This window comes from Xiphias gladius, chromosome 12, assembly GCF_016859285.1.
Source record: "Xiphias gladius isolate SHS-SW01 ecotype Sanya breed wild chromosome 12, ASM1685928v1, whole genome shotgun sequence".
Classification (NCBI taxonomy): domain Eukaryota; kingdom Metazoa; phylum Chordata; class Actinopteri; order Istiophoriformes; family Xiphiidae; genus Xiphias; species Xiphias gladius.
Genome location: NC_053411.1, coordinates 17,568,403 through 17,591,187, shown reverse-complemented (window position 1 = coordinate 17,591,187; position 22,785 = coordinate 17,568,403). Strand labels below are relative to the sequence as shown.

Genomic DNA, 22,785 nt, shown 5'->3' with positions numbered 1-22,785 from the left:
CACACACAGTCACTAGTATTACAGTCATTACATTGGTGCTCATCAGTCCAATAGATGCCACATGTAAGATTTTCTCTTGACGCCTGCAGTGATCGATCGGGTCAGAATCAGGAAAGAAGAATCCAGCCTGCTTGGCTGCACTTCCAACCTTGACGCTTTAAAGTGAAACAACTCAGAGAAAAGAAACACGGATGCTGAAAGGTTTTCTTTCTCTCTGAACATTAAACATGGACTGCTCCAAACTTGTTCACTATTTGCGCTCGAGTCCACTTGCTCGATTGGCTAGTGAGAATTGTTTTAACAGCTGCGTCGGCAAAGTGCAGAGAACAGTTAGAGTCTAGTCATTGAAAATCTGCAGTTTCCGTGCTCTGTTCATTAACAAAAGCAGAGTGCAACATTTCCCGATACGTCTCTCGTGACCGTTGAATAATCAGGATTGCATGATCTGTGTTGTGGTTTTTGCTTGACAGCAGATGCAGTAAGTGTTGGTGGCATTTTGCATTTTGTCATTACATCTAATTACATTTTAAGGACTCCGACCATCACGCAAAGGCTGTGGGTGACACACGTACCATATAGATGTAAAATAAACTGTCAGAAAAGCTACTGCTGTAAATGTAGACCGTCTTCTTTTTCTCAGTAACGATCCACAGACGTCTCTGCCTGTTCCACTCCCTGTGGGCTTGACCAAATAATCACCTCACACCATTGTCATCTTCAGGACTCCACTTATCTCACAATACAATGTAACAAAGTATTATCTACTATAATACACCATCACTGTCATCTGGCTTCATTTTATTTTGTAAATTTATCTTTTTTTCCCCAAAATAAAAGTAATCTATGTTTAACGGTGCCTTCAGAATTTCATGGGAAAGATAAGTAATAACTGAACGATGTTGTCCATGTAGAAAGTTACCAAGTTTTATTCTGTGCACATTAAAAAGGAGACAAAGAAACATGAAGTGAAAGGAAAAAGTGGTTTGGTCGGTGACCTTCAACCGTCAGATAAACAACTAAAAACATTAATGAGAGGAATTGATCGTCACTGCTAATATGCTGAGAACGCATTTAGAGAAAATCATCCATGTTTTATCTTCAATGGAAATAAAAATACACGGGAGTTTCAGTTGATGAGTACGACTCATTTTCAGTCCAGAAACATCAGGTTCTGTTTTTGAGATGTGGTTTTTTAACAAAGGAAACAGAGAGAGGAAATGTGAGGGAATACTTGAGAAAAGACAGAAGTACAGTGCGTATTTAAAACTACAGCCAGAGCCTTGCATCTTAAAGAGCCGCAGCGTCCTGACAAACTATTCAGTACGTTAATGCCGTGACAAACACACTTCCTATTTCAGGTACAGTACCAGCCTGTACCGTCATAACAACAGTTTCTGGTTCACTTGGTACAAATTATGTATTCATGACATTTAAGCCTGACTAATAAACTATGAACAAGTACCTTAAGTGATTTTTAAGTTTTGCAAAACTTATTTCATTTCTTTTATGAACATAATATGTTCATACCATATTTATTTAAGATTTAAGTCTGTAGTGTACAAATGAATTTCATGACCAGTTATTATTTGTGTTTTCGTTTGTTTACACTGAGCTGCTTGCTCTTAGTGTCGAGCTTTAGTTACGGGTTTTAATCCGTTGAATACCAATTACGTTCACTTTGTTTTACTTTCCTGCCCAACCATTTTCCGATAAGCAGCGGAAAATTAAAACAAATCGCACAACTTTTCTCAAGTACACCGTGCTTTTTTTCACCGAAAAGGTCGGGTATCTTGCCTTCTTCGGGGTGGCAACTAAGCCATAACAATTTGGTGGATAAAGCACGGCGTACTGTTCTGCACCTTGCTTTGTGTGCGTTGACACAATTAGAAATGCTTTGGAAAATTGGTCAGCAGTGATGTATGAGCAATGTGTAGATAACAGATGAAAACCAGTCATAGTGGTCTTTTCGTAAAATGTTTCAGTCTAAGCTTCAAACCTTAAGGAATGTAAAACATTTTTTTCTAGATTTTATCAATGAAACATGCGCAACATAAAAAGGATCTTCTGAAGTAATTTATAAATAGCTACCTACCAGTGTCATAAAACAAAACATCCTGAACATTTCTAATTTTAACTAAACAGAAAAATGTCCTCATTATTTGTCCCAAAAGCTGCAATTTTTGGCCTTCAGATCAACAGGCACCACAGGTTAAAAATATTTAGCGTTAGGAAAACAGCACCGAGCTACACACAGGTCGCACAACAACACAAACCACAGGTGGTGTTTCCTCTCAGGAGGCTTTAGCAGGACAACAAACATCCGGCCTGCAGCTCACCTTGGAGCCTGTCGGCCCTGACGGAGAGAGTAACTATTAAAAAGCCTGACCCGGCAGTCATTCATCTTAAAACTGCATAATGTGGAGCTTTAATACTGTTTTCTAATCCCCTCTGGCTCTGGATGAGAATGAATGCTCTTCGTGGTTCACTATGTTAAAGATAAATGTACTTTTAGGTTTTAACTGAGTTAGTTAAAGTGAATTAGTCCTCCTCTCTAAACGTGCTGATCTGAGACTTTCCAGTTCGAATGCGACAAGCTGACCTGATTTTGAAAAGGTTTCCGCTGACATGATAACATTCGTTGTTAAACACCTGCAATCAGATACAAAGAGGAAAAGCTGAAAAAAGTGGCTCTCAAGAGCAGATGTCCAACCACGTACGACCTGGATGCTGTTTTTCCATTATATCCCATCATGCAGATCGATTTGAGCCGTTTACCCTATTGCGGAGCTTAAACAGTCGTGAGCAGGAGCTTCAGGGTTTGGGTTCACGAGGCGGTCAAATCCAAAAAAAAGTGTAATCCAGTCCCGGTTAGAAATGTCTGTTGGAGAGCACAGGGGGAACATCGCAACGTGACAGGATGCTGATGCTAAAATAAATGTCCTGATATCAGTTTTATGCCGTCGTTGAGGCAGCACAGGTCCATCCTGTTCTTTTTCGTCATCATGACAATAGTGAGCAGAGCAAAGTCTCAGTTGTCATGGCAATGTTAGGTCAGGGCTGTCAATCAGAGTTCTCCAATTCAGTAACCAAACAGCCAATACAGACCGACCAGGCTGCTTCTGTTTCATTACAAACTGCTCAGAAATTTCAATGTTCAGTTTTCAGAAAAACACTGAAACACCAGATACATGTGCGTGTCCATGTGTGCACAGTACTCTAGTTAAAAAAAACAACAACAAAACACAGGAAAACGCTCTGCAGTGATGACGGGTGGAGAGGCTGCCAGTTCAACACTGCAACCCTTTTAACATAGAGTGGTTGAAGACAGCGAAGGAAAGTTATTTTCACTCTTTTCCCACCGGCTGTTTCAGGATTTCCTTGTCAGAGAAGAGAAATGTAGTTTTTAGGCACGATCCCACGCTTCCCACCCACAACTCCCAAAATCCACTGCTCATCCACAGACTCCACCTGTGTTACAATGTCACCGACCTGCAGGAGGACAAAGAGAGAGAGAGAGAGATCTGTTAGTGAACAAAAAGAAAGAAACGACAACATTTAGCTGTTTCAGCTGACTTTGGATAATCAACAAATTTAAATACAAGTCTGTGTCTGGACTGAAATCATGAAACTTCCTCATATAAAAAGGACAAGTGATCAACTCATGACGGTCTCACACACCTTTAGTGTGAGCTCGTTCTCACTCTCTGCCGCAAAGTCAAACAGAGCCTTGGCCGCTCCTATAACCGCTGGCTGGTGGCCCGGGACTGCCTGAACTGGAAACACGAAGAGGAAATTGTGGTTAGAGACCTTGGCGGTGTTTTATAATTTTCATTTAAGCAACCAGCTTACTGGAGAAAAGCGACCGTAACCCTGTTACTTAAATGAATGTGAACGCACTGACTGTGGAGGTCGAGCTCTCTTAAGTTGATGTGTGAAGCATCAGGTTTCTCTCCCCCCACCTGGGAGTCTTCTACTTCGTGTGCATACGGCAAGTGATTGTGTGTCTGCTATGTGCAAGTGTGTGTTTAGATATTTTCTGTTCACCTGATTCATAGTTTTACCTTTTGATCTTCTTTTTTATTTCATACTTCTTTATTCTACAGTGTGTGTTTTTGTTTGTGTCACTAGTAGGTGTGGGTGTCTTACGCCTGTGTGTTTTCCTCTGATTGTATTTTTGTGTGCATTTGTCCCTTTGAGTGTGTGTGTGTTGTACCCTGGTAGGGCTGTGTGAAGGCAGCGGGGTACAGCCCCTCTCTCCCCTCCAGTCTGCCTCTCCTCCACTCAGCATCGATGTGCTTCGTCACTTGGATCAGTGCCCCCTTGTGGAAGGACAGATCCTCTGCAGTCTGACCGGGGAAGTCAAACAAAGCCACATCCCACTCCTCTGCCTGCACACACACACACACACACACACACACACACACACACACACACACACACACACACACACAGACAGACAGACAGACAGACAGACAGACAGACAGACAGATTTAGCACATCAATAACTCTGCACCATTAAAAGACAAATCAGAACAAATCTGAGGAAAAAATGTGAAAATCTGACCATAAATGAAATTATTTACAGAATATGTAATAAGTAGGAAATATGGAACATGTTGAACGCGTGCAAAATTGAACAACTTGAGGGAGAATGAGGGAGCTTTATAACTACAAGGGTGCTGTCTAATCTCTGTTCAACAGTATATCCACACTCACTAAAACACACACATATACATACACAACACTTACAAACACACTCACCTCTGAGTTTGGGTCCTGTGAGGTCTTTGGTGCTGTTAAGGACAAATGTACAAACAAACAAACAAAAAAACCCCATTACGTTCAAATCTGAGGATGAGAAAAGTAAAGACTCTGCTCTAACTGCTTCACAATTAATGTATGCAGTGGCTTAAATTGGAGATAGCAGGGACTTGAGGAGGACTGGGTGAAACCTTTGTGTACAGGAAGGAAGACGCTCGTTCCATATAAACCTGCTCAAAAACAAACTGTGCCTCTGTTCAAAAGACGTAGTTCCACAATTTTCCTACTGTTTGGGTAAAAACTGTTCTTTAGTCTGCTGCAATACACTGTAATGTTAGTCCAGATTGAATCATGTCAGACTTCAAAGAGAGGATCCTCTCCCTAGGTCACAAAGCTTCTGGAGCTAAATATTTTGCTGTGCCCATTTGAGTTTGTAGTGTATATTTAACAATCAAGTGAAATTGTAAAGACATTAGTAACAAAGGAAAGTAACTAGGATTCTTCAGCCCACCAGCGCTTTCTATCACTGCCGTATCCACCAATGTAGTTTTCGTCATGTCCCCGGGTGATAACACCGGCTGTGGGAGCGGCTCCACCACCTCAGCAAAGTTCAGGGGGAATATTCCTATTCGCCCGTGGATCTGGCCCCGCCCCCACTCCTGCCCTATGAGCTCGAGGAGGGCGATGACATCGCCCTGGGAGAAGGTGAGCTCGTCTTCCTCCTCTCCCTCGTAGTCAAACAAGGCGATGCACCGAGGACCACTGCGCTCGCACACACATCAAAAAATATGCACGAAATGAAACGCACGATAAACTCATCTGGACTTTTAAAAATAGCCAGTGTTTAGGGTTTGGTATGTAGTTTATCATGTTTGTTTGTAGCTGACCTGACAGGAGGAGGGTCTGGCTGTTCCTTCTGTTCAGTAGGCGGCACAGGCAGGATGGACTAAATGACACAGGAAAACAGAACTATCGTCAACTTATATCCTGTGAAATACAAAGTTTAACTGTGGGAAACACATTCTGACCAGTTAAAAGGTAAGAGAGCTAAAGTCAGCACTTTTATCCATCTATGTAACTAGTGTTTGAGGTATTGTTTGAAATCATTCTATACGAGTGCCGATACAATACCAGAGATTATCAGGAGGTGTTAAGTGAGGCTTTAAGAAAAGTAAACATGTTTTTCTACAAACTTCTGTAATATTAAATATTTCACAACAGTAAAAAAAGGAACCTTATCTAAACAAATGAGTTTAAAATGAGCAAATCATGATTTTAATCAGTTACTATCTAATCAGAGAATAAGTAAACAAGATTATGAATCTGACCAGACAGTTGAAACAGCTTTCGCTATTCGACAGTTTTCAACATTTGGTGCCGTGGACACATTTCAGGTGGTGCCAAAAGAGTACTGAGGTTCAATGTTAAGCCCTACTTGAGACCATTTTTCAATATTTACAGGGACTCTCCCCTTCTTTGTGGTATTTTGTCTTCTCTGACTCGGGAGAAGCTTTCTAATGCCTGAGAAATTATCTCGGATTGGTCTTGGAGACACTACTCAGTTGTGTTATGGGAAACTTATGATCCAGTGTTTTTGGAGCTTGGCTGATAGTAAAGAGTAAAACTCAGAATATATCGACCCCTGCTGCTTTGATTTTAAAATCAATAGCAGCACAATACAAAATGGGTATAGCCAACCAGCTGTTCCACTACCTGGGACTCTGACAGGCCGAGGTCCTCTAAGGCAGGTTTTGACTGGCTTTCCTGATCGAGGACAGGCTCTGGTTGGGTGTCCAGGTCCAGGAGAGACTGTGATGGGTTGATGAGAGGGGTGACGGTGGTTTGACTCTTTCCTTCACCTGAGAGATTCTCTGAGGGCACCGGGCTGGGGTCGTCCAGGACAATCAGGACTTCCTGTTTCTATGGCAAAATTGGGAAATTACACACCTCAGGCCTCAAATCTATTATTTCGTAATTTGTGTGTTTGTGCTTGCGTCCATACTGTGTTGCTGTTATAGAGAGGATGTCCAGGTTTAGGCCGGGGGGGCAGAGGCGGTCCTCTCTTTGGTACCCTTTGAGCCTGCAGCTGATTTGCTGTTACACAAGGAGGAGGTGGAGTGGTCTGTGAAGGCGAAGACTGGCTGGGTGTTAGGACGGAGGGTGCAGGACTGGTTTTGGAGGGTGGAGGGATCTGGTTGACCGAGGACGTTGAGTTGATGGCTGGAGGCGGTGGTCGCCCAGGAGTGGATTTGATTGGTGGAGGACGAAGGGGGAGGAACTTCACACTTGAAGGCCTGGAGAGAAAGAGTATGAGTCAGGTGAATCGGTTTTCAACATTAAAGAGGAAGAGAAGCTGTTTTTAGATGAAAACAGGTCCAGCTTTCTGTTTGGGGTGATTGATGATGGTGGACATGGTGCAAAAAAAATATGTATATATGTGCAACAAGTGGAATTCTGAGGTCTATCTTATCTTTGACACAGAACATGCAAGCGCCAATAAACTCCACGTGGTAGAGCTAAAATGAAAAGCGTTACCTCAAGCACTACTCATCCTACATAGCAGCTAACTATGATGTTACAGACTACATAAGACTGCAAATAATCTATCTTCAAATTAACTCAAATATCCGAAACTGACCTTTTCTGCCTCACTTGACATTTTTGCCCAACCTCCTGTATGACTTGAGAGTAGTTATACGACTCCACAAAGTCAGAGATGTACACAATTAATTTCTCCTTCATTTGTCTCTACATAGAAACTGGTGCCATTACGACTTTCAACTCCTGTCAATGCTGCACAGCCATTAGAAGGACATCAATGAGGCCCTCACCCCCCACGGTTATTACTATGCATCCTTTTCACGGAATTTAGACTCAGACCTCTTTCTTACCGTGGAGGAAGAGGAGGGTCTGAGGAGTTTGGGTTAGCAGTGCTGGTAGTTTCAGCTTTTGTCTGGATCATAGGGCCTTTCCTCAGGGCCGGAGCCGGAGCCGGAGCCGGAGCCGGAGCCGGAGCCGGAGCCGGGATTGGGGGTTTGGCTGGGACTGGAGCAGTGACTGTTACTGATGGTTTGGGGGTTGTAGCTGGGGCAGCTGCAGGTTTGGCTGGGACTGGGTTTGGATCTGGAGGTGCTGGTGAGGCCCCAGTGGGTTTGGGAGCCAGATTTGGAGCTGGCGGTGGAAGGCAAATGTCAGACTACATGATTCATGCTACACATTCATATATTTCATAACGACTTTTTATTCATATCAGAAGCTAAGTGAACAAACAACAATAAGAGTAATTAAACATTTTAATACCGTAATTTTCTAAAAGCAGATGTGACGAAATGCTTTAAAAAAAACAAAACAAAAGTCAAATACATTAAATATAGATAAAGGTAGGAAATATTTGATTTGCATCTGAAAATTATTTTCAACTTAATTCAATCCCATGTGAGAGTATTTTGCTTTGCCAACATGTATGTCATGATGTTCTACTTCCATTAATGACATCCGGCTGGAGGAGCCTTTACTGTGAAGCAGCTGCAGTCACACAGTGACCAGTTCAGTGTTTGGAGGCTATCTGGACGTATCACTACTGAAATAAAGATTAGCCTGCGAGTAAATCAGACATTTGGATGTTATAACACACATCAGGGCTTTTATCTCCCTTACATGCCGCTTGAATAACTATGTGGCTGAGGGCAGACTAATGAAATCACACACTAATGACCTACTTTAGCTCAAAGTCACCATCTTGCTGTTGTGGTTGTTGCAGGGAGTGATGAGGAAAGCTGTAGCATGTACAGACCACACCAAACTCAAGGGTAACTATGTGTATCTCACACATACAGCCTGCAAGTTTTTATAGAATCATAATGTGTCCTTGTGGCAAATGTTCTCTGGCTGGTATTGTATCCACTACACAACTGAGTGTAGAGACGGGGGAGTTTTCTCTGAGTGTTTTGGGCTGTGGAATAAATAAAACACAAGAAAAAAAAAAACAACAACTCTTAACTAGCTACTCATGTATGCGGCAGCCAATAAAGCCTGGCTCGTTGCATCATGGGAATTATCAGTCCTATTGACCAATCATGTGGCTGGGCTGAAAATAACACACACATACACTACCAGCAACATACAGCTGGCAATGTGCGCTCTCACACACACACACACTCTCACACACACACACACACACACACACACACACTCTCTCTCACACACACACACACACACACACACACACACACACACACACACACACACACACACACACACACACACACACACACACAATTCTGACACATCAAACACACAGCACACAAACAGTGGGGGCTTTTTTCTTCTCACACAATCACAGCATTTTTCTTTCACAATGTTTGGATCGCATAATATGACCCCTTCTCCCTCTTCTGATACGCTCACACACATACACGTTGTCAGGCTCGCGTACAAGCACACAGCCCATTAAATCTCTCCACGTCTGCATATTTCTGCCGCATGACGAGCAAGCAAGATTCGTGTCTGTAAGCTTTCAAATGCTCCATTGTACTGAAGCTACATGCAGCTCAGTGTTGACACTGTCAGACTACACACTCTCTCTTACCACTGGCTCTGCGTGGTGAGGTCAGTGCTGCTGGTTTGGTCGGGATGCCTGGACGAGCACTTCCTACTTTCACTGAAACAACAACAACAACAGCGACAACAAAAAAAGTCAGTACTAGACACAGCAGGCTTTGGGGATGCATGACATCCTCGTTCAGCCTGGCTTAGTCTGGTTTAGATTGACTGAGGGTCATGCTAAATAATACAGATTTAATGAAGGCCAAATGCAGAGCTAAAATATATTGGATAACTAAAACATCTCTGACTTGTAGGGTTATAAGTAGAGCTGGAATGATTAGTCCATTAATCGATTACCAATTTATAATTTTTTCAAAACTTAACATTTTTCATACATAATGTTTAGTGGCTCCAGCCTATAAATTGCGAGGATTTGTTGCTTTTCTTCGTCATACATGATACATAGCTGAATATCTTTGGATTTTGCACTGTTGGTCAGTTAAAACACACAATTTGAAGATGTCACCTCGGATTCTTTTTCACTACTTTTTGAGATCTTACATACAAACCAATAAATCGATTAAGTGAGAAAATAATTTGCACATTTTCTGAAAACAAAAATAACTTATCCGGTGATTCGTTTTTAAAAGGTGATTATAAAAAATAAAACCTTGTTTGTGTTGTTAGTTTCTTTGTTTAAGTTTCTTTTTTCTTTTCTTTTTTGTGAATATTTTCATAAGTGTGTTATGTTTAAATTGTTTATGACAGAACCAAATCATCATAATACTGAATCCCAAAACAAAATTTTACACTTACAACAGTTAGTTGACAAAAAACAAACCCTGCATCTCATGCATTCAGTGTCTGGAGCTGTAATAATTGTGGAAGAGTGGGGGATTGTCATCTTTGAAGACTAACAGAAAGTGTGATATTAAGGACATTTCAGAAGGAAACACTGTACTTTCTACTCCACGACATTTATTCGACAGCTATAGTTACTAGTTATTATCAGTACCACTAAAGAGGCAGTAGTACAGGTAAGTGAAGTAGAAGCGAAGGATCTGAGTTGCTCTTCCACCGCTGGATGTCGACATCCCACCTACGAAGCTCTGATTGGTCAACTGTATTTCCATCCGGCTGAAACGGCTTTCAATGTGCACAACATCACACCAATAGTATATGAAGCGGTGATTCAGAGGTTTGGAACCAGGACCAGGTAGGTCCTCTCTTGAAATAAAATACAAAAACTTTTAAAGGCTCAGGCATATTTCTTTTCATCGTGCTAAATATGTCTTTGCATCGACAACAAAACAGAAGAGAAAAAGATTTGATGATGGAAATGATTTATCATTTGCCCTCAGCGCAAGTGCATAACATGCAAAGTCAATATTTGAGCTTTAATGTTCAGGGCAGAGACTGTCAGCGCCTCTAATGCTTCTGAGGACGGCACAGTAGGTTCAGCAGTCACCATTAAAAGGCCAGATTGGGCACTTTATTTGCAGACTTGGCATCAGTCAGCGGCAGAAAGGACTTTATTGGTATCGGTCAGGGGCAGAGAGGAAGAGTCAGATCCTCCCACAACTTCAGTCTGTTTTCAAGCGTCTTCCCTTTTCTTCCAGTGTGAGCAGAGACGTTTGTTTTGTCGGAGATTACAATGAGTCTCTGTTCAGCAGTAAATGTGGAGGCATCACAAACACTGACATCACAGCAAATCAGTGGAGAGTATTTCAAATGTCAGCATCAACACTGACACCGGACTGATTTCATCTTTCAAGTGATGTTTCAGTGCACTGGAATCTGTACAAGCAGATCCAAGTGGACTCAAACACTTGAAAAATGTTGACCTAGTAGAGGTTTAAGCCACAAACAGCTTACAACTCTAACTTCTAAAATCAGCTAAATCAAGGCCGTTACTTTAGCGATTTTTCAAAGTTTGGCTGATAAATGGACTCAACTGCCATTTAGCTTTCACATCATCACTTCATTCACTTTTCTCATGCATTACTCACTGTTTGAGCGGCTAATTTGAGTGCGGGCAGCGATTCGGAGGTTTGGAACCAGGCTAACAATATGTAGGTGGAGTTCAAATGATAAAAGCTGAATATTACACCTGGGGAACTGATGACAGAAATCTGTAATCTATGCTCACAATTAATTGATTGATTGTGGTAGTAACTTATGGAGGAATTTTAACAGAACTAAATTAGAGGACAATTTCTCCACCAAGAAATGCATGACAAAAACTGATGAAAAAGAGCAAATTATTTGCGTTTATTTTTGACATGTTGCTCATAGTTAATCACACTTAAGTTCTGAGTAAGATCCAAAGTGAAATAAATGAAATCTGATCCCAGTGTCAGTATGATAGCAGGAGGTACTTTGCCAGTATGTAAATCAGTGATTACTAAACACAACTACAAAGCCTACAGAGCGGTGATAAGTGAAACCTAACAAAGTCATCAAAGCTGCAGCTGCTCAATAAATCTGTGCAAAGTTCAGTCAACAACACTTTACTAAACCGAAATCTCATCAGCAGCAGCAACACAACCACACATTCAGGTTATCACTCAGGAAATGACCTGAACTTCAGCACACGCAGGAGTAGGAGTTTAGATGAATGAGATTCACTTTTTATGTTTTGAAAGCCAACGTCCCTGAGACTGTCCTGCAACTGAAGCATCGCAGGGTGTTTGTTTTAAGTGCAACTAAGCCGTCGGGCTGGATACTGGCACTGATCTCCAAGTTTTAAACCTGATAAATGCCAATATTTAATCAATATTCAAGGGTTTCTCTGAATTTATCCTTTATTCCACAAGTAAAAATCCAATAATCTATGTTACTTGCTCACTAATAACAAGCAGACATGTTATGATATTTTATACATTATTCAGCCTTAACTGTACCATGTATAACAAGTTAACACGGCATACATTTAACAATTAGCTAAATTAAAAATGATTAAAAATTAAAAATTATGATCAGGGCTGCCACTAATGATTATTTCATTATCGATAAATGTGTTGTTTATTTTATTGATTAATTGTTTCTTCCATAAAACATCAGAAAATGGCAAAGAAAATTCGTCACAATTTCCTAAAGGCAAACTGACGTATTCAAAATCGCTTTTTTTGTCCAACCAAGAGTCAAAAACCCAAAGATATTTAGTTTACTATCACAGAAGACAAATCGAGCAAATAGATCCATCTTTCTGTCAATCAAGTAATGGATTCATCTCTAATAATGATGGATCTGGACTCCCAGTCCTTTAAATTTAAAGTCTCAGGTTTTAATCCCATTAAGAGTCAGTATGTCTGTCAACATTTGCGTGTAAAGACTTGCAACCTCCACCCGCTCATTTACTATGAGTCATTCTGCTGACAACAAAAGCTGAACGTCTTAAATGTAAAAAAAAGTCCTTTTTTAGTTTAAAGGGGCAGTAAGTATTTACCTGTCTTGTTTTATCCAATCATCAGTCCAAAAACCCCAAAATGACTGATTTTCTATCACATAAGTCAAAGAAAAGCTTTTTGCTCAAAAAATTACTTAATCTTTTGATCAATAATTAAAATAGTTGCATTATTTTAAGATAAAAAATATTCTCTTTCAAAAGCCACTTTCCAGGCCACTTGGAAGAAAATATGGACAATATGTTTTTGGAGTTCTTACTGGCTGCCTGCAGGGGTCAGTTAAGATAACAGACCAGAATAACACTCACCAGTTTGGTTTGCAGCATCCTGCGTCTCATCACTTCCAGTCTGATTCTCTGTCTGTGCTCCGCTGCCAACCTCCACTACGGGTCTCGGGGGCAGAGTCGGAGTAGTGCGGCCAACTGCAGTGCTCTTGTCCTGGTGGGGTGCTCCCATGCTGGCTCTAGGGGCAACTGGAGGTCTGGGTGGGGGTTTGGGGTTGGCAGGGGAGGGAGTTTCACTGAGACTGGGGGTGACCTTTGGTGGAGGAGGCCTGGGGGCTGGGACAGGAGAAGGGTTACCAGATGGAAGGGTTTCTGTAGCACACTGGGGTTTTGGTGTTACTGAAGGTTTTTGAGTGGTTTTGAAAGGTTGGGGTGCCAAAGCTGGAGCAGATTTCGGGGCACAGGAAGGTGCTGGTTCGGTGGCAGATGGAGGTTTAGGGTTTAGGTCTGCAGATGGGGTTTCAGTTGTTTTCAGAGTGTCTGCACCGCCCGAGTCTGCCGCCACTGCGGTCAAACCACCATCTTCCCAGAATACCTTGCTGGATGGTTTTGGAGCATGTGAAAAGTTTTTGGGCTTTGGCGCGACGATGGGAGGGGCAGATTTGGCTGGTTGCCCCTGGAGACGAGGGCGTGGCCGTGGTTCAGGTTTCTTTGTGGGAACAAAGTCTCTGTTGTTACTGTCCCCACAGTTCCCATCAGCCACCTGCTGCTGCTGCTGCTGCTGCTGCTGCTGCTGCTCGAAGGCTTGTATCCTCGCTTTCAGAGTCGCCATGTCCTCCCCGTCCTCTTCCTCGCCTCCTTCCTCACTCTCTGACTGGCTCTGCCCACTGCTGTCGCTGTGGCGAACAGGAAAGCCCCAGTCGTCTGAGCTGAAGGCCTCGAGCAGCTCCTGCAGGTACTTCCCCTGACTAACCTCTTGCCTAGTGGTGTCAGCTCCTTCGCGGGCGGCTAACGTGGCCAAACCGTCCTCGCGTAGTTTCACCAAAGTCTGAACTTTGACCTCGCTGCTGATTGGCTGCACACCGAGTTTGGAACGAGGCCGTGGTCTAGGACGATCCAACTGAACGTAAGAAGAAGCGGTAGAAGGAGCTGCCACGTCAACAGCAGCAGAAGGCTGTTCCCATTGGTCGGTTTGAGCACCAGTGGTTGATGTCAAAGGTGAACAAAGTTCAGTGAGGACGACACAGCACTGTGTGTGTGTGACTGTCTCAGCGTGTGTGTTTGGTACCAAACTGTCACTGTTAAGGGAGCTGAGCGTTGATTGGCCGGCGGTGACGGTGATGTCATCAACGTGGGATGATTTGTGAGGGTAAGGGAGAGGCGGTCGTGGTGGTCTTACTGGTCTCCTCACTGCACAAAAACACAAATAATTCTTACTTACAAATATTTACTAACATAAAAAAATACGACAGAATAAACTGAAAAATACTTTCCAAAATAACTAAATGAGCACCACTCACCCTGTGCGTCTTGGGGATCAGATCCTGGGTCAGTCTGTGTGGCGATGGTTATTGTGGAAACTGGACGTGACAAGGATGAGGAAGAGGAGGAGCAGGAGGAAGAAGAAGGCAGGAGAACCTGCTCCTGTGTCTTCTCCCTGATCACCTCTTCATAGGAAGGAGGAGGCTGAGGAAGAGAAACATGGCAAAACAATATAAATTAGAATCAAAGGTACAGCTGGAAAAGAGATAAAAGTAGAGCTCAAATAATTACTTTCAGCTTCCAGTCTTAACTCTAAGTTTTAGTCATAACAAAATCTCTACACTAAATGTCCCTGAAATCTGTTTAAAAGTTTTTGAAATACCCTGTTAACTGACAAACTCGAATAAGAACTTAAAATAACAGGACTTAATCCATAATTCATCCACACTGAGACCTCAACACAAACAGATAAAATAGTCACCTGTACGGACGGAGGGATTGTGGGTCCCCAGATCTGTGCGGCAGGAGGAGGGGGAGGTGGGAATCCTCCAGAGGCCCCTGGGAACCAGGACGTGGAGGCCAGCGGCTCTGCAGACAGGATGGTGATCTCTGGTCGCCTGGCAACGGGTACCGATAACAGGAAGTCAGGAACAGAGAAATCAACATATAGATAAAAACCCATTTGCTATTTAGAAGCAGAAGGATATGTAGAGATGTTTGATTTTCAAACTAATCTTCCACTAGGGATGTCTGTTTATCTAAAGAGTCAGCCTGTGATTCCAACTGAATAAGATGGTTAGAGTGGGACATAGAGTAATGCAGCTAAAAATCATTAACTGTTTGACTATCACAAGTTATCTGAGGCCAAAGATAAATCCTTAGATTGACTGTTCAAAAACCCAAAAATGTCACAGATTGCTACGGTAGGGAAATCTTCTTGGTAATTTTGATATACAACTTTAATTTTTTAATGAATTATCCAAAGTATTAGTGATTCTGTCAATAATTAATAAATGGACAAACTGTTTCAGGCGTTGCAAAATAAAACGCCCACACACTGTCTAGTTTATTAGAGATACAACGTTTTGGTCAAGGACCTTCATCAACTACAGATTCCCAATATGACACAACAACTTTAACTAGAGTTACAGGCTGCAACAACCAACCAAAAGCAAAACCTGACACATTTACTACACCAATTATTAATACAAATATCCTTAGAATGAGATATATGCCAAGATACACATAATATCAATGAAAATGGAAATACAAAAAAAAAAAAAAAAAAAAAAAAGACATTTGCATTTGCACACTATTTGCTGACAGAGTGCAGGAAATCAACTTTTTCTGTATATAACACTTAGATCAAATACATTTCACTCAGCTGTGGCCTCACTATGAAATAAGAGGCTTAATGAGTAGTGAATGTTTTATAAAAGGTTTATGTTGGTTCAAATCCAAGAACCATCCAAGTGTGAGAATGTGAAACAGGAAGGAGCTCGGTGATAAACTGCTCCTGACAGTGAATCAAGTAAATTCCTTACATGAAACTTGTTTACTGTAAACACAAAAGGTCACGTTTGTTTAGTAAAAATACCGTAATTCTTCCAGACTAGACAAACTGATTAGAGAGCATCAACGTAATAAAATTACAACAGAGCAAACAGTTTTTACCCCAAGAGTTTAACCAACATCGGTCTCTTTACTGTTAATAATTAATCAATAATTGTGTGAGGACTTTGCAGTTAACTGTGATATTATATACAAAAGGGAAGAGAGAGAAAAGGCTGTACTTTTAATGAGTCGGATTCAAAGCTGTTCAGAACATAATTTGGCATGACTTCTCAATTTTTTTGTTTAAGGAAGATATCTCCCCAGTTATCCATGTGGACAGAAGCATTCAATTTGAACAATCACGAATCTGCACACTGCTTTAGCCTCATAAATCAGCTGCATCTGCACTAAAATCTGATAAATTGACGTTAATCCAGCAGTGTCTCACCTCCTGTCTCTGTCCCTGTCCCGTTCTCTGTCTCTGTCTCTGGACGTCTCAGAGAGAGAAGTCGACCTGTTGGAGGCTGATAGATAACAGCACAGACAGAAGATTGCACAGGGTTAAATATACACAATGAAAAGCGCCACACAGCTTCAGTGAAGCGTAGGAACAAGCAGATGCAGAATATATAGGCTAAGTTGTCAAACTGAGTGGAAGCCTTCTTGTTTTCTAACCTTGAAGTGGCTTATGTGGAAATTTAAAATCAGGCTTCAAGAGGTTAAAACAAGAAAATGAGCAGTTTCAAACTCCGCTGGGCCCGTCAGTACAAAATCACAAGTCTTATTCAAACCAACAAACCCTTATTTATTTCTCTAGTAAAGATACCATGACTAAATTAGAGGACAGACATCTAGTTTATTCAGCATTTTATATGAGGGCACAGCTATAAAAAGAGGAATTCTGAAAATTTGACTTGACCTCCTTTCCACCGTAGATACAGAATATGCGATGTGTTGTAACCTGATATAAAAGGTGTTTTCCTACTTTAAAGCTGCATAAGAGGCATTTAAAGAACAAACATGGGCACAGTTTTACAGGTACATTTACTCAAGTACTGTACTCAAAGTACAGTTTTGAAGGTACTTGTACTTTACTTGAGTATTTATATCTCTACTCCACTACATTTTTTTTACTAGCCATAGTTGCTAGTTACTTTTCAGTTTGTTCTATATTAATACATGTAAACATATGATCATCTTATAAAATATGATGCATTGTTTTAGATTAAACTACAAAATTAATACAATTTAGTGCCACTTTGACCATATAAAATTACACTTACATGTTGATGCATCAGTAATAATCTGATAATATATCTTATAAACACAACACTCTGAATGGGGCCATTTTGCTTAATGAGTACGATTTGCTGCTAATACTTATGTACTTTTGCTGAAGTAAAATTTTTAATTCGGGACTATTACTAGTAATTTTGTATCATTATATTGTGGTACTGCTTCTTCCACAAATGTAAGGGTACAAGTGGTTAGACAGTGGACTGTGGTGACAGTCCACCGGATTTCATTGCGCCAAAAAAAGGTCAAAATTCATATTTTGTGGTTTTAAAAATAGAAAAAGAAAAAAACTTTTCCAGGCCACAATTCAAATGGAATTCAGATTTATACAAAGCTCTGTTACACAAATTACCATCTTTCCTTTGCTCTTACAGTCGAGACTCAATGGGCGACATACACTCTCAGGAATATACTAGTCTTTACAGTCCTAGAGTTACTAACTATACTAAGTTAGGAAAGATTGATTTGAATCTTTATGCACCTTCCAAGAAAAATTAGCTAACCCTCAAACTGGAAAGGCTGATGTTTGGATAGCTTTAAGTTTCTCCAGAAATATTTTCCACAATGAATGGAATTGCTTTTGGTAATTATTGTGCATACTTTGTTTTATCATTTATCCATGGCATGGCAGGGTATGGCATCCATTTTCATAAATGCTATTACACTGTGTATTCTCCAGGCGTCTACCTCTCAATTGGTTTTTCATTGCTTAAAGTGAAGTTACCAATGTCCATTTTTGTTGGTTTTTATTATAGTTAACAGACTTCCAGCATATCTGTCTACTCAGAAACCCCTGACACTCAGAACGTGTGTCGTAAATACAGAGGGATTTAGGCTACACGGTTGATCGTCTACACTTCTTTTCTCTTTCCGCGTGTATCCGTATCTTTCTGCACAGACTCGACTTTGCAAACCACTGCACTGACATTTTTGATAAACAAAAAGCACAAAAAGAAGAGAGACGTCATGAAGAGTTTGAGGATGAATACTCACTTCTCTTGATGGCAGCTCTGATGGACGAGAGAGGACCCTGACTACAGAAAGAGAAAGAAAAAAAGAAGGGGGGGCATAAGTCACATTATTTCAATCTGTTGTCATCTCCTCCCTCTCTCCCTCTGTAAAACCCTCTCTCTCCCTCTCTCTGTTTTCCAGTCCTCAGTATTGGAGCGCCATTATCCATTTTTTCTGGATAAGTATTTTTTTTTTTTACTTTTCCTTTCTCTCTGAGCTCTACTTTGCTTCAAATTCAGACGGCTGAGGGTTCGATGTCTTGCTCTAGTGCACCTCAGCATTTCGTAATAAATCTGGGAGGGACAGTGACATTTCTCTCAAATTGAGAGGATTAATGGAGGAGGTTACAGGTCGCAGGTTAGAGCCACCAGATAGCTGACATGGCCAGAGTGTCCTTGAGCAAGTCATATTTGTTCACTTAGTGTAAAAATATTTTTACATTTTCCCTGAAACTCTTAGGTACAGGCCCAGGAGTGATTCTTCAGTCATCTGGAAGAGGAGGGGTCGTGACTACAGGTTGTTAATCCCCAACATATCTACAGTATGATACATTTGAGTACATATCCAACTCAGCTCTGGTGTAATAACACAGTCTGTTCTCTTGATTACAGGGACACACGCATCTATTTGTCCAATTATGTATATTATAGATAAATACATACATTCGCCTGCATATGATGAAGGTCACAACATCACATGTGACACATCATATGAGTGGATGCCTTCCACATCTGCTGCAGAAGAACAAGTGTACTGTAGACCAATGCTAGAGGCTGACCTGAGATCGCTTTACTGGACCACAGCCAGACACAACATAGGCTTCATCAAATCTTGCTGAACTCTCAGGGCTGAACTTTCCAACCGGCATTAAATGTGCAACAGCAATATTTGTTCTGAAGCAAGAAACAAAAGCTCTAGTAAATGCCTTCAGGAGTGGAGAAAAAATGACACATTAAAAAAAACAAACAAAACAAAACAAACATTTGCACACACAAATGAGGTGGCTTTTCCTCATCACTGGAAACTGAAGACATCTAAAAAACACACAGGAAGTGCTAAAGTTTACATCCTGGTAAAAGGGTGAAACATCCTTTTCCATCTCAGACGAGAGAGTGTTACAGCCACCTATCTAGAGTAGAAAACCAAGCTAATGCCTGGTTGCTCGCCTCCTAAAAGCCCTGACACACAAACGAGATTTTTGACTCGGCTGTGTCCTGACCGCCCTTTACAGATGGGCTGATGGGGCAATACACTTCAATATAACTTAGATCACTGCGTGTCCAAAAAGATTTACTTGTGTTGTTGTAGTTTATGTATAGTAATTTTACATCTCAGGCCACTATAGTACTCACTAGAGTACTTTCTTTAAACAGTTCCTCCTTATGTTGTTTCTTAAATGTTGTTTTTCACCCTTAACGATCTTCTGGAGCAAAGAATCTGGTGAAAGCAGATTTTTCTAAATATTTTAGAGAGACAATCTGGAAAAAATAAATTCCTGGTAATTCCCTGATTGAGAGTGTTTATCAAATTCCCAGACTTCACCTGTCTGCAACCCAAACCGTCAAAATGATTCCAAGATTTTTCAGGAGCTCCAAGATCAGAGGGAAGCCAGAAACTGAGCCAAAATTCTTCCCATTTAAATGGAAAAGTAGTTACTGCTCACGAGCCAGACTCACCCAGATGAAAGAAGGAGGTCAGATGTCTTTCTGCATCTATTTCTCCCACTCTGCCTTTAATTGTTTTATTGTTTCCTTATCTTTCCATGTGTCTTTGTCTCTGGCCGTCTCTATTGTTCTCCCTTTCTGTCTCCTCCTGCCCACAGAGCTGCTAACCATGAACAGACACACATGACTCACCCCTGACACTGCCCAAACACACACACACACACACACACACACACACACACACACACACACACACACACACACACACACTCCAAACTCACTGCTTTACTTTAAACAGTGATGGAAAAATACTCCTCTTATCCTCCTCTTTCCATTTCTCCCTCGTCACTGAAGAAGGGCTGGACAATTCAAAAACACTTAGTAAAACTTGATCAAATATTCCTCTAGTAAGTAAATTATCACAATTATCACAGAGTTTACATTTTGTTTAGATTGTAAGGGGTGTTCATTAACCTTAATGGTAATTCTTTAGGCTGAGCCTGAGTTGCTGAATGTATATTTTCTGAACAATTTTCTCTTTGCTAACGTAGTTTTTCTGTGTTTGGAAAATGTTGTCATAGCTTTTCCGCTTGCCCCATTACATCATTTTGGGGTGTGTGCGAATGATGGTCCAGCAGTTCAGGCAGGGACTGGCGTAGATCACAACCACAAAATCAGCAGGACAAGTGAGTCTTTAGGAGTCAAAAGTAACTGCTGATTATGGTTATGGTTTAGAACAGCCACACTCAAAGGCTGGTTAAAAAGCCGGGCATCATAGAGAGGAGCAGGGTGTGATAATTCAGACAAACGGGGATAATGGCGCATAATTTCTGAAAATTTGGAACTCCTGCTTGGTAGCGCACAGGAAAAGTGAAAGAAGCAATTGTGTGGAGAATGAAGAAAAGAGGGCTTAGAGGTGCCCTGTGCAGTTTTTCATCACTACAGTACTTCTATGGGACAATTTTTTAATGAATGGATCCCTGCCTTATTTGTATTGTGCATGCACACCAGGTTTCATGTTATTTCACTGGCCCTCAAGATTTTGAGGAGATACACTGCATGACTCCAAAAGGGCCTTTTCTACATCTGATTCACAGTACATAAGTATATGTAATTGATTTTTAACTGCACTTCACAGCTGTTTTTGTCAGCAGATCAGTTTTAAGCCTGTTCTGCTTAAGGTGAAGAACTGAAAGTAATTACTGCAGTTTGGCCCAAAGTCAAACCTCCTACACAAAACATTAAGGTAATGTAACACCTAGAAAACCCCCACCACCCGAAACTACAGGCTCAAAAATGATTCATGGTGAATCTCTTACAGTGTCCACTACCTGTTATGCACAGTCTGCTTCTTCGTCATGCATTAGGGGCTTCCAAATGTTTCACAACCTTCTTACAAGCCATTTTGTTTCTCTAGTTACCGTTTCTTAAGTGAAAGAAAACTCAAACTGAGTCTCTGTTTCCCCAATAAACACACACACACACACACACACACACACACAGTCTTTAAACCCTGTGACTTCTCCGGCTAGTTGCCATGCCAACCGGCCAACAGCCAAAATACTTTCACAAGTGTGTCAGACCCAGAGACCAAAGGGGGGGAAAGTAGTCCTTGCAAATCTGTGAGGATACTGAAGAAAATAGTCCCAAGGAGTATATGCGTGACTTCATGAAAATGTGTGCAGAAGTAGTTTTTGTTTTGTGTTCTTTTAAAGCAGAGGGATACATTTACTTATCTATTCTAGAGCAAAACTTCTTTCGTGACAGATTGAGATCAAAAAGATTCAGACCCTTCACCTGGATTTAACCATCAAATGTCAGCCAAAAAGATCTCGCTACATATGGGTCACATTAAATGCACACTTCATGGCAACAGTTACTCATCTTGGCCAAACTGCCGGATGAGACAAAGAGGATGAGGAAAAAGAAAAGCATCTTACCTGTGACGATGCTCGGGCTTACGTCTGTCAGGACGACCTGCAGAGAGAGATAACGATTAATACTCCTGTACATCGAATCTGGTTAAAATCCTAGACTTGTTTACTTACTCTTAGATCCCATTTCCTGATATAAACCAGATAACTTTTCTATCTTTAGACTATATTTTTGTAGGAAAAGTTCACTATTCATTAATTCAAACCACAAAGAGGTGGAGACGACTTAGATCAGAGGGGATTTTCTATATGAGAAAACTACAACCAGAGGGTCTTAATGAGGAACTGTCTTTTAAGCTTAGGACGAACATGTGACGAGCTGCAAACCTGAAAAGACTGAACAAACCACACATAACGATTGTTCCCACCAACTTGCACAGATTTTTTTTATTCTCTGACATACAGAAAGGAGCATAAACCTTATGACTGAGTAAATGCACTAGACAACACACTGAACGACTGGAGTTCTGGCGGTAGAAAACCCACGCAAATCCCACGAGAACGTCAACTGTTGAGTGCTCTTGTGCAACAAAAAAAAAAAAACATGGATGGCAACCAGCAGCTTGCACTGGTAATAGCCAGTAACATCTATGCTCAAAAAGCCAAAAAAGGAGGAAAAACAGCACAGAGTTTAGGTGAGATCCTGTATGGAGAGGTGTGTAGGACCTGCAGAGGGAATTAAGAGTTTAGTGAACTTTGTAAGCTAACTTCAGGTAAAGCTGTTTCTTTAAGGGTATGTCTCCCTCTGGCGTCACACAAGTGACGTCAGCGGTTGCTGATGTCAGTCGCAAATATCGAACACATTACAAATTTTGATCTTGATAAAGACTGGCAGCAACTGGATTTGAAGACTTCAGATTCTTAGCATATCACACATTACGTGATTTTATCTGCCGGCTGTCTACAC

General features: G+C 41.2%; 1 protein-coding gene across 4 annotated transcripts in view; it reads right to left on the bottom strand.

The window, feature by feature from the left end:
- Positions 1-22,785, bottom strand: part of LOC120797427 (SH3 domain-containing protein 19-like) — a 29,514-nt gene continuing 6,729 nt past the window's right edge. For 3 of the 4 annotated variants that reach the window (XM_040141089.1, XM_040141087.1, XM_040141090.1), the window contains 16 exons: positions 21,885-21,921; positions 18,263-18,303; positions 16,422-16,497; positions 14,901-15,036; positions 14,458-14,623; positions 13,022-14,347; positions 9,350-9,421; positions 7,653-7,932; positions 6,764-7,055; positions 6,475-6,681; positions 5,649-5,707; positions 5,273-5,523; positions 4,762-4,793; positions 4,214-4,388; positions 3,679-3,773; positions 1-3,489 (listed from right to left, as the gene is read on the bottom strand). In XM_040141089.1, coding sequence (XP_039997023.1) covers positions 3,382-3,489; positions 3,679-3,773; positions 4,214-4,388; positions 4,762-4,793; positions 5,273-5,523; positions 5,649-5,707; positions 6,475-6,681; positions 6,764-7,055; positions 7,653-7,932; positions 9,350-9,421; positions 13,022-14,347; positions 14,458-14,623; positions 14,901-15,036; positions 16,422-16,497; positions 18,263-18,303; positions 21,885-21,921 — 3,353 coding nt within the window. In that variant the 3' untranslated portion in view covers positions 1-3,381. The remainder of the gene's footprint in view (positions 3,490-3,678; positions 3,774-4,213; positions 4,389-4,761; positions 4,794-5,272; positions 5,524-5,648; positions 5,708-6,474; positions 6,682-6,763; positions 7,056-7,652; positions 7,933-9,349; positions 9,422-13,021; positions 14,348-14,457; positions 14,624-14,900; positions 15,037-16,421; positions 16,498-18,262; positions 18,304-21,884; positions 21,922-22,785) is intronic. The other variant, XM_040141091.1, reaches the window with a different exon arrangement.